At 48.3% G+C, this 12712-nt stretch overlaps 1 protein-coding gene across 1 annotated transcript; it reads left to right on the top strand.

The window, feature by feature from the left end:
* Positions 1-6383: 6383 nt before the first annotated feature.
* On the top strand, positions 6384-7286 carry LOC148378441 (janus kinase and microtubule-interacting protein 3-like). Its single transcript, XM_088367915.1, has 3 exons — positions 6384-6532; positions 6653-6718; positions 6780-7286. Exons 1-3 carry the CDS (start codon positions 6500-6502, stop codon positions 6906-6908), a joined length of 228 nt encoding a protein of 75 aa, XP_088224041.1. The 5' UTR covers positions 6384-6499; the 3' UTR covers positions 6909-7286.
* Positions 7287-12712: the final 5426 nt, after the last annotated feature.

Genomic DNA, 12712 nt, shown 5'->3' on the forward strand with positions numbered 1-12712 from the left:
TTGTATGCACCATGTGCAGACAAGATGACAATAAAGTTTGTCTAAGTCTAAGTCATGTCAGGTCAGCTGTCTGGAGAGAGAGAGAAGTCAGGACCTGCGGGCGGAGCACCACCGTGCCACCGCCGCCATGACGGAACTCAAAAGCAAACTCCATGAGGAGAAGCAGAAAGAGTTAGCCATTACCAGGGAGACATTACTGCGGCAGCATGAAATGGAGCTGATGAGAGTGATCAAAATCAAAGATGGAGAGATCCAGCGACTGAATGCCTTGGTCCTCAGCCTGAGGGACGGCTCCATGGACAAGGTGATCCGCTCTATCCGTGTCTGACTATCCGCACGCCACGTCGGGCTTCGATGCGGCCGCTACCGTATTGTGTAGCTTGTCCCCAGTAAGCGTCGCGGCGCTCCGTTGCGGTCTCAACGGCCCGGTGTGGCGCAATGTCTGCTCAGGTGAGGAGGGGGGGCGCTTTGCTGGCGGAGGTGGAGGAGACGCGGCGGTGTCGGGAGACCGAGCGGTGTCGCCTCCACCAGGAGCGCGGAAGAAGCCCTGGCAGCGGCCCAGCAGGCCTGGCAGTCCCGAGCGGCCGAGCTCCGATCGGCTCATCACCAGCATCGGGAGGAGCTGAGCCGAACCAAGAGAGACTGCGAGAGGGAGATCCGCCGACTGGTAGGACTGATCAGATGCGCGGTGCGTGGCTATGTTCCCAATTTCGTTGTATACCTGCAGTGCAATGACACCTAAGGCATTCTATTCTATTCTATTTCACAAGAAGAAAATGTCCGGTTGCTCGCTTCGCTTTTGTCACAGCAAAGGTGTTCTAGTCGATTCAAGAAAAAAATTGGCCGGTTGCTCTCTTTGTTTTTGTCACAATTCTGGCAAATGAGTTTGCCCGCCTGCCTGAGCGCTCCCCGTTTGTACATCCAGACGGATGAGATCAAGCTGAAAGACAGAGCGGTTAGTGTTTTGGATGAAGCCCTGGGGCCGGCCACGTCCACCGCCTTCAGCTGCAGACTCAGGCTGCCGAGCAGCAGATCGCTGCCCTGAGGGATTCCCAAAGGGCGGGCCTAAACTACCCTGGAAGTGGGGTCAACGCCGCTACTAGCAATCCTCTTCATTGCGTAAGCCACCTCAGCACACACTTGCAGTACGCATGACTTAGTTCGTTGCTGGAGGAAGGTAGCACAAAAACAGTTTTGAACTTTGAACGAGTGCTTGTGTGTGTGTGTTGCGGGGCGTTTTCAGTCTCAGGAGGATCGGGACACGCGACGGTTTCATCTGAAAATCGCTGAGCTCAGCGCAGTCATCAGGAAACTGGAGGATCGAAACGCCCTGCTTTCTGAAGAGCGCAATGAACTGGTAATTTATTGACGGCACGCTTGAAGGTTTGCGCTACGTTTGATGCGCGCCATCCAGCGAGGCACCCATTGCGCTTGCTTATTAGTTGAGCGGCGCGGCGAGTCGGTTGCCTGGTAGATGTCTTTTATTGGGAGCCAAAGCCACGATTCCGTTCAAACCGATGCAAAAGGAATGGATACGTTCTGGCCCGCGTGTTGTGCGTCTTTCACATCCCGCACTTCATGCTTGCAGCTAAAGCGACTGAGAAACAGAAAGCCAGTTTCTGCCACTCCTGTACAAAAACAAACGCCTGAGCAGGAAGAATGAAGAACTCTCGCTGGTGCTGTGTCGCCTTGAAAACAAAGTGCGCTTTGTCACCCAGGAGAACGAGGAGATGGCAAGCTTGGTAAGTCGACGCGGACAACGGCGGCGTGCCAACAGAGTCCACTGCATTTGTGTTCCACAGAGAAGGCCTAGTTCGCTCAATGACCTGGACCGCGGTTGCGGCCAGCAGGACGGTGAAATGGAGTTCCTTCAAGTTGTGGAGCAGCGGCACATCATCGACGACTTGTCCAAGGTCTTCAGGCAGGCGACTCGGTGCACGTACGGCAGCGCCGCGCTCGCTCGCTGTCGCCAGGAAACCTTTTCCGTCCAAAGCTTGGCCGGCGGCCGCCATCCAAAAAATTGGCCCCTTAAATTCCGACCTTTCAAGCAGGAGCATTGTGCGCACGCGTTTGAACACGCTTTAGACTTGTTTTGCCGTTTTCAGCAGCTCAAAGCTCCCGTTTTGTCAGCGCCTTTGCCACTCGCTGTGCGCTGAAAACGACGGACTTGCCCGGCTGCTCAGCCCATCAACCATGAGCCGCGAGCGCGACGTCATTGTCCGTAGGCAGCTAGTGGCAAAATGCACCCTGTTAGAGTTGCGCTCGCTCCAACTTATTTTGCAAGAACCACACGGGAGACAAGTAAGTTCTTTTGGACACCTGCAGGTGGAGAGTCCATCCGTTGTACGAATGAAGTCTGACTCTCGGCTCCTGCACGAGCATTTTAATTAAGAGAAACAGGGTGGGTGTAAGAGTGGATTGAATAGAGGAAGCCCTTGACCTCTAGTCAAAACATAGCAAGGGGTGTTTTACGACTTTGTGTAGGAAGGGATAAGCGATAGGGATAAATAAGGGATAAATAATATTATTTATTACAGGTCGCAGTCAAAGTCAAAGCAACACAATGATACGATAAAGATAATCTGGAAAATCCTGACACACCCTGTAGTTGTCACTTTTGGAAAAGACGAGCGTCCCTCCAATAATCGCCGGTGACGTGTTTTTCAGGCTCTGGAGACAGGAGCTCATGTCAGAAATGTCATTGTGAGTCGCGTTTGTTTCTGCGCCGGAGCCGTTCGTTCCCTTTGCATCCAAAGAATCTCAAAGGCGGATTATTTGTGTCGACAGGAGAGAGATTTGCTGCTACGATACCGACGTCGAGAATCTCTGAGGAGGAACAAAGCGTGAGGTCCTGCAAGGTGAGTCTGTTTGTTTGCGGCTGCTTGGTGTTGCGCAAGATGAAATGGCCTTTTTCTCGCTATCGTTCCTCTCGTCGATTCATCGTGAGGTGTCGCTTCAGTTTGTTCAGAGAGATGTTTGCTTCCGCGCCCGCAGGTCATCGAAACATTTTACGGCTACGACGAAGACGTGTTGGTGGACTCGGACGGATCGTCCTTGTCTTTTCACACCGACAGAACCCCCGACACGGAACCCGAAGAGGTAGCCCGCCATTTCTGCCAGCGTATTGGCACCAAACATTCCTCTTCAGCCTGGAATCGGACTCGTCTTTGCGTCGCGGGTGCTTTGTCGCCGGTCTGACTGATTCTGGTACTAGTGCTGTGTTGCATTGGTGTGTGCATGAAGAGGCGGAGCTTCGCTACCGCCAGCTGACGCAAGAATATCAAGCGCTGCAACGAGCCTACGCTCTGCTAGCCCAGACCAGCGAAGGGGACTACGACGCCGAGAAGGAGATCAAGGTGGCGCCCCTTCCCGCAACCCCCGGCCGGGTCGCAGCCTCCCCGTTCTCACCCAGCCTCGGGTGTTCTCTGGTCTGAAAGGAGGAGGAGGAGCCTCCCTCCTCCTCCTTTCAGACCAGAGAAAAGCTGATGGTAGAAATGGGTCACTATCAAAGCAGAGTAGCAGATCTGGAGTCAGCGCTGAAGCAACAAGGACAGGTAAGCTCATCAATGAGCACACCTTTTTCTCAGACAAAATAGCTACATTCTTCAGTCACTCATCCGTCTGGCATTACTGGACCGACCAACCCCCCCCCGAACGTGGCTGGGAAAATGCGGAGAAAAGCAAATGTCATTTTCCAGTCAACCAAAGAATTTGTGGATGAAAATGACACAACATTCCAAAGCTGTCCACGCGTTTGTCTCTTCTAGAATGTCAAGTGGGTGGAGGAGAAGCAGCTGCTGCATCAGAGCAATCAGCAGTTGGCCGAAAAGGTGACGGAAAGAAAGGCGCTGGGCGGAGTCGCTTGGCGTCACACCTGTCGGGAAGCCCCGCAGATGAGGTCTGACTGTCTTTTCAGGTCAGGCGGATGGAGGCGGAAGAAGCGCGTCTGAAAGAGCACATCCAGGATATCCGAGACCAAAACGAACTGCTTGAGTTCCGCATCCTGGAGCTGGAGGTGGGAAGACTCGCACAAGCGTGTTGAGGCCAGAGATGTGACGGACGGACGGACGGACGGACGGATGCATGCCTCTGCCTTTCAGGAGAGGGAGTGGCGCTCCCCCGTCTTGAAGTTTCTGCAAGTCCGTTTCCCAGACGGCCTCAGCCCTTTGCAGATCTACTGCGAGGCCGAGGGCGTGAGCGTACGTAAGGCGTCCCTCGCAACCCTAACCTTAACCCTGACTGCTTCGACACCACTGACTGGGACTTGTTTAAGCAGGCAGCCACCTACAACGATTGGACGGACATAGAGGAATATACTGACTCTGTTACCTCTTACATCACGAAGTGCATCGATGATGTGACTTGCTCGAAATCCGTCGTCACTCGCGCGAACTGGAAGCCGTGGCTGACGGGGGCTGTCCTCAGACTGTTGAGGGCCAGGGACAAGGCTTTCAGAGCAGGGGATGAGGCTGGCTTGAGGACAGCGAGGGCCGACCTGTCCCGAGGCATCAAAGAAGCGAAGAAGGCGTTCTCGTGCAAGGTCTCCACCCACTTCAAGGACAGCAAGGACGCACGTAGCCTTTGGCGGGGCATTCAGACCATCACGGACTACAAGCCCGCGCCGAGGAGCTGTGAGGGCGACGTCCGTCTGCTGAACGATCTGAACCGCTTCTTTGCTCGCTTCGACGCCCAGAACGGCACTTGCCCGCTGAAGACCACTCCCCCCCCACACGAGCAGCCCCTGCGCCTCTCTGCCGACGGTGTGAGGAGGGCGCTTGCCGCTATTGACACCCGTAAGGCGGCGGGCCCTGACAACATCCCGGGTCGAGCGCTGAAGGACTGCGCTGGGGAGCTGTCGGGTGTCTTCACGGACATCTTTAACGTTTCCCTGCAGCAGGCCATCGTCCCCTCGTGTTTCAAGGCTGCCACCATCGTTCCTGTGCCGAAGAAACCTGCACCGTCCTGCTTCAATGACTACTGCCCTGTGGCACTGACGCCCATCATCATGAAGTGCTTTGAGCGGCTGGTCTTGGAGCACATCAAGTCCGTTCTCCCCCCCACCATTGACCCTTTCCAGTTTGCGTACCGTGCCAAGCGGTCCTCTGAGGATGCCATCTGCTCTGCCCTCCACTCGGCCCTCACCCACCTGGAGAGAAAGGACTCATATGTGAGGTTGCTGTTTGTGGACTTCAGCTCTGCCTTCAACACCATTGTGCCGCAGCGACTCATCTCCAAACTCGACGAGCTGGGCCTCAGTACCTCCCTCTGCAACTGGATACTGGACTTCCTCTGTCAGAGGCCTCAGGTGGTGCGTGTTGGCGACAAAATCTCCGCCAGCATCACGCTGAGCACAGGGGCCCCCCAGGGCTGCGTGCTCAGTCCATTGCTCTTCACCCTGCTGACGCATGACTGCACTGCGACCTACAGCGACAACCGCATAGTGAAGTTTGCTGACGACACGACTCTGGTGGGTCTCATCACGAAGGGCGACGAGACTCGGTACAGGTCAGAAGTTGACCTTCTGACCACGTGGTGCAGGGACAACAACCTCCTGCTGAACGTCGGTAAGACCAAGGAAATCATTGTTGACTTCCGGAAGGGTCACAAAACACACCTGCCGCTGATCATCGACGGTGCTGTGGTGGAGAGGGTGAGCTGCACCAAGTTCCTGGGGGTGCACATCAGTGAGGACCTCTCCTGGTCCGCGAACACCTCGTCACTGGCAAAGAAAGCTCAGCGCCGCCTGTACTTCCTGCGGAAGCTCAGGCGTGCATGTGCTCCTCAGGCAGTCCTGTCTACATTCTACCGTGGCACCATTGAGAGCGTCCTCACCAGTTGCATCGCTGTCTGGGGTGGTAACTGCACTGAACAGAACTTGAAGGCCCTGCAGCGCATAGTGAATACGGCTGGTAAGATTATTGGTGCTTCGCTTCCCTCCCTGAAGGACATTTACACCTCCCATCTCACCCGCAAGGCAACCTCGATTGCCAGAGATGTGAGTCACCCGGCTCACTCTTTGTTTGACCTTCTGCCCTCTGGGAAGAGGTACAGGAGCCTGCGCTCCCGCACCACCAGACTCGCCGACAGCTTCTTCCTCCAGGCTGTTAGGGCCCTGAACTCGCTACCCCCTTCTGCGTAGCGTGCGGCACTGTTGCGCTATTTTCGGGAATGTCTGCTGTACGCGCACTTGCTCTTTTTTGTTTTTTTCTTTTTGTGCTCCTCTTAATTATTTATTTATTTATTTATTGTTGTGTTATTTATTCATTATTTATTCGGCACGCTTTTGTTATACTTGTTTAATGTTTGTCTGTTGTGAGCCATGTCTTGTCACCGTGGGATAGGGGGGTACGAAATTTCGGTTTCTTTGTGTGTCTTTGGCATGTGGAGAAATTGACAATAAAGCTGACTTTGACTTTGACTTTGACTTTGAACCCGAGGTCCCAGAACACCTTACATTGCTCCTTGCGCCTTTCCCCCGGACATCGTCATCAGTGATCTGATGAAGAAGCTGGACATCCTGGGCTATAACGCCGTAAGTGTATGTCGAACTCCTTATGTTCGCACTCCACGAGACTCGGCGGCTCAAATGTGACTTTTGGAAGGCTTTGCGCTGAAAGAAGCTTGTTGACGCTGTGCCTTTGGGCTCTTGCAGAATCTCACCAACGAGGAGCAGGTGGTAGTGATTCACGCCAGGACCCTTCTCACCCTAGCCGAGAAGGTAACGCGCACGTCCACGCACGCTCTCGCATTCTGCTTATGTGACAGCAGCCTTTCCTCAGTGGTTAGAATACATCAAAGTGACCAAGTCAGCACTTCAACAGAAGATGTTGGACATTGAAAGTGAGAAGGTAGACAGACACGCGACATCAGCCAAGGGGAACTCCGGCAATGTGCCCCAACAATTCTGACCTTGAGCTGTGCTAGGATATGTTCTGCAAGCAGAAGGGCTACCTGGATGAAGAGTTGGACTTCAGGAAGTGTTCCATGGACCAGGCTCATAAGGTAAGCCGCCCTCAAATCTCCCGCCGGACCACTGATGGACGAGGATTGCGGCCCAGAGGATCCTGGAGCTGGAGGCCATGTTGTACGAGGCGCTACCGCAGCGGGACTGCCCCGCCACGGACGGCGAAAAAGCCAGCCACGCTGGCGTGAATGACGTGCTGACGGCGGATCAGAGAGAAGAGCTTAGGAGCGCCGTGGACCAATGGAAGCGAGCCCTGATGTGCGAGTTGAGGGAGCGCGACGCTTGCATCCTCCAAGAGAGAATGGATCTGCTGCACAGCGCGCAACAGGTAAGGGCCCAAAGCCAGCCCGGCACTTACTTGCACGCTTACTGGCTTTTGAATGCCACTTTCCATTTGTCCGTCCTAGAGGAACAAAGAGCTGAAAGAATTCATCGAAGCTCAGAAGAGACAAATCAAACAATTGGAGGAGAAGTTTCTGTTTCTCTTTCTATTCTTCTCCTTGGCCTTCATTCTGTGGCCCTAACACCAGCTGGTGAGTGAGCTCCAGCGGCACGGCACTCGACACCTCCGATACACTGCCAGCCGGTCTCAGACGTTGGCAGACGCTCCGATGCCAACGTATACCCCCCGCCACGGTGACAGAGGCACCGCGTCACACCGGCGCTCATCCAATCAGAAGGCAGGAAAAGCAAATTCACATGCAGGGCACTTTTGAACCAGAAGAGAGCGCCACAAAAAACGGTTGTTGCCCCAAACGCGCACTAAAAAGGGTCAGAATAACAAGAGTCCCACTGGCCAGCCGGGGCCACCCGTCCAGCTGTTTCTTCAGGGGGGAAAAAAATTGGAGTCACCGGTGAGTACATTTTGCATTTAGCTCTGCTTTTCTGCTTCTGTCTTCAAGTGTGTGGCATCCTGCGATCAAAGATTCAGCCAACCCCAAAGCGGTTGACCTCAACGTCCCACCACCATGCCTACCAGAGCAGGTGACGTGATGCTTTGGACATCCTTCCGTCTCAGATGCCCAAAAGTACTCTTTGCCACATCTGCGGCAATACGGTGTCTTTTCAAAGGTGCAAATAAATCCAGCGTGGGCGGAACACGCACGTCTTCGGTTTTTCCCGCTTTGTTTGTGTGACAGCTGTTGTGAAAATTTTATACAAATAAAGTTGTATAGTACAGGTTTGGCCAAGCCGCAACTCCCGAACCGCATGCGGCTCTTTTATGTTCATATCAACATTTGTGTGTGTGTGTGTGTGTGGGGGGGGGGGGGGGGTTGTGCGTGTTGGCTTCACTTGAGTTCAATTTGGTATTTTGGTCAAAAGCGCATGTGGTGAAATTCCACAAAGTAGGATGGGCAAACACATTTCTTTAAACTATGAGTGTCAATTGGGCTCTCGAAATGGCAGGGAAAAGATGCACAGCAAAACGAAAATACGTAGATGAACACAGGACGTTTTAATCAGAGTGGGAAAGTTTCTATTTTTTGTTGAACGTGATGGCAAACCATTCTGCCTGATATGTCAGACCTCAGCGCATTTCAAAGATTCAAATCTTCAGCGCCATGCACTTCAGCTCACTCCATGCTAACATTGATCAGGCGTCGAACCCGCATCATCATGCTTAAGAGGTGGCCATGCTAACCAGTGCGCCATTATGTCAACGCATAATAACTAAGTCTACTGGTCAAAACAGCGGTTACTATATGACGTCGCTACGTCGTGGTCACGTGACGCAGACAAGACGTCAATGGACGTGGGCAGAGTTAACTTGTTTAAAAGGGAGTAGGCAGAAGAAATATTTAATTTATTTAAATCTATTTTGAGTGCACACCATTATGCCAATGCATAACAACTGTAAATCTACTAAACAAAACAGCGGTTGCTATATGACATCTGCCACGTCGTGGTCACGTGACATACGTGACGTCGATGGGCGTAACTTTCGCCGGAATTCAAATCCGCGGGGAGAGTTAACTTGTTTAAAAGAGAGTGGGCAGAAGAATTATTTAATTTATTTAAATCTATTTGGTGTGTGCGCCATTATGTCAATGCATAACAACTGTAAGTCTACTAAACAAAACAGCAGTTGCTATATGACGTCTGCCACGTCGTGGTCACGTGACGCGGACGTGACGTCGACGCCTACTTTACATCCCACCGATCACAGGACCCCTCGGCTGCATAACCGTGCCCCCTTCCCAACCAATCGGATTTGCTATACGCGAAAACGACGCCAATGGAAAGAGCTTCCGCCCAAATTTAAATCCGTGGGCGTGGCTCGCAGCAGGAAGTAGGAAAATGGCGGCGATGTTGACAAAGACACAGCGGATGGTAACATACGACTAACAAGAGAAATATTTTTATTTTCTGCTTGCAACTGGACCGTCCAGAGCGTACACGGTAAGTACAACTCATCGTTTTTAAAAAGAAGTACTTTTGTTGCCCTGAAAAGCGAGTGAGCGTGGCGTTTGTGGGGGACGTCGAATTTCGACGATTCTTTCTGGTCAACGGTTGTAAATGATTGTGTTGATTAAAAAAGAAAACTTGATGTAACTCTACTTTTAACTGCCGTTTCAGATAGATTTGGAATTGCATCACATCCAATTTTGCCTAGAGCGTACACGGTAAGTAACACTCGTTGTGTTTAAGGAGATTTACGTTTGTAATAGCAGAAGTGTAGCCGCGTTGCGTTGTACGTGTGAATGTTGGTCCGGGCGAAATGTTAATGTTTAATTTCATTCCTTTAGGTTCCACGGTGTTTGTTGGCTGCAAGTTTTCCACTGCAAGAAGAGGCTCATATCATTGACCAGGAGCGAGCTACAATGGTGAGTAGCCATAACATTTATGTTAAACACTTCCTATTTCATGTCTAACAGTACTTGATTTAACAAATAACCATAAATAAATACAGTGTGGGCACTGAAGTTAACATATGTGATTATACTGCCTAATCTGTCACCGAGTAGATTGTTGCAAAGTAATATAAGATCCAAAGTTGTAATTCAGAATAGTTTTCAAAAGAAGGCCATTAGAATTATATACAAGTCTGATTACCCTGAACAAGCTATTAATTAAATCACAAATTCTTCAATTCAAAGATTTGGTAGATTATCAGACAAATAATGTCTAACAGTAATTGATTTAACACATCACGATAAGTAGATTGAGTGTGGGCACTCTCAAGTTAACATATGTGATTATACTGCCTAATCTGTTACAGAGTATGTTGTTGCCAAGTAATGTAGAATAGATCCAAAGTAGTAATCCAGAATAGTTTTGAAGAGGCCATTAGAATGATAAACAAATCTGATTACCTTGAACATAATAACAAGCTAAGTGTTTAATATGTCCTATGAAGTCAAAATTGGGCACCATCATGTGGTGAAATTTGGAATTGCATCACATCCAATTTTGCCTGGGAACAAACAGATTACATAAATCTTAGTTTTGAATAAGCCACTCCTTCTCAAACAAGTAAACTCTGCCCATTTTGCGCAGTAGATGTTCTGTTAATATCTAGTATTTATACAAAGTCATAATTTAAATTGCTTTCAACCTTCATTCATCGGTTCAACCAACATTACTCGCTCTTATTACCAACTTGTATTGATTTAACTAAGCGTTTAATACTTCCTATCAGGTCTCAAATCGAGATTTGGCAAAATACAATTTCAGCAAATCCAATTTTGCCAGGGAACAAAAATAGATTAAATAAACTAAATAAGTCCTCTTCCCATTAAATAAATCAGAAAAGTCTGTCTTGTAACCAGTCCTCTTCAAACAAGTAAAGTCTGCCCATTTTGTGCCGTAGATTTTGTGTCTATGCCTAGTATTTAAACAAAATCATAATTTAAACGACTTCTTTCCTTCATTCACTTTGGAAATTTGGAATTGCAGCAAATCGAATTTTGCCAGGGAACAAAAATAGATCAATTAAACTAAATAAGTCTTCTTCCCATTAAATAAATTAAAAAAGTCTGTCTTGTAACCAGTCCTTTTCAAACAAGTAAAGTCTGCCCATTTTGTGCCGTCGATTTTGTGTTAATGCCTAGTATTTATACAAAATCATAATTTAAAGGACTTCATTCCTTCATTCACTTTGGAAATTTGGAATTGCAGCACATCAAATTTTGCCTGGGAAGAAAAGTAGATTAAATAAATTTAATAAGTCTTACTACTTCCCATTAAATAAATTAAATATGTCTTACTTGTTCCCACTCCTTTTCAAAACAGTAGTTTAAAACGAGGGCCCTTCACTCAACCTTTAACCTCAACCCCGCACGTTGTGTTGTATCTGTGAATGTTGGTTGTGGCCAAATGATAGTTTTCTTTCATTCGTTTAGGTTCCAAGAAAACTTGATGTAACTCTACTTTTAACTGCCGTTTCAGATAAGCGGGTATTACGTCGCAGTCATGTGCCGCGGATATGACGTAATTGCCCGAACCTCCGATTCAAATCTGTTGGCGCGATGGCCGTGAGCCACTGAGCAGCGACGATTATCAACAGAAATATCTTTATTTTCTGCTTGCAACTGGACCGTCTAGAGCGTACACGGTAAGTAACACTCATTGTGTTTAAGGAGATTTACGTTTGTAATAGCAGAAGTGTAGCCGCGTTGCGTTGTACGTGTGAAAATTGGTCGAGGCGAAATGTTAATGTTTAATTTCATTCCTTTAGGTTCCACGGTGTTTGTTGGCTGCAAGTTTTCCACTGCAAGAAGAGGCTCGTATCATTGACCAGGAGCGAGCTACAATGGTGAGTAGCCATAACATTTATGTTAAACACTTCCTATTTCATGTCTAACAGTACTTGATTTAACAAATAACCATAAATAAATACAGTGTGGGCACTGAAGTTAACATATGTGATTATACTGCCTAATCTGTCACGGAGTAGATTGTTGCAAAGTAATATAAGATCCAAAGTTGTAATTCAGAATAGTTTTCAAAAGAAGGCCATTAGAATTATATACAAGTCTGATTACCCTGAACAAGCTATTAATTAAATCACAAATTCTTCAATTCAAAGATTTGGTAGATTATCAGACAAATAATGTCTAACAGTAATTGATTTAACACATCACGATAAGTAGATTGAGTGTGGGCACTCTCAAGTTAACAGATATGATTATACTGCCTAATCTGTTACAGAGTATGTTGTTGCCAAGTAATGTAGAATAGATCCAAAGTAGTAATCCAGAATAGTTTTGAAGAGGCCATTAGAATAATAAACAAATCTGATTACCTTGAACATAATAACAAGCTAAGTGTTTAATATGTCCTATGAAGTCAAAATTGGGCACCATCATGTGGTGAAATTTGGAATTGCATCACATCCAATTTTGCCTGGGAACAAACAGATTAAATAAATCTTAGTTTTGAATAAGCCACTCCTTCTCAAACAAGTAAACTCTGCCCATTTCGCGCAGTAGATGTTCTGTTAATATCTAGTATTTATACAAAGTCATAATTTAAATTGCTTTCAACCTTCATTCATCGGTTCAACCAACATTACTCGCTCTTATTACCAACTTGTATTGATTTAACTAAGCGTTTAATACTTCCTATCAGGTCTCAAGGCAAGATTTGGCAAAATACAATTTCAGCAAATCCAATTTTGCCAGGGAACAAAAATAGATTAAATAAACTAAATAAGTCCTCTTCCCATTAAATAAATCAGAAAAGTCTGTCTTGTAACCAGTCCTCTTCAAACAAGTAAAGTCTGCCCATTTTGTGCCGTAGATTTTG

The sequence above is a fragment of the Syngnathus floridae genome, unplaced genomic scaffold, assembly GCF_059516105.1.
Source record: "Syngnathus floridae isolate MCC-2025c unplaced genomic scaffold, RoL_Sflo_1.0 HiC_scaffold_45, whole genome shotgun sequence".
Classification (NCBI taxonomy): Eukaryota; Metazoa; Chordata; class Actinopteri; order Syngnathiformes; family Syngnathidae; genus Syngnathus; species Syngnathus floridae.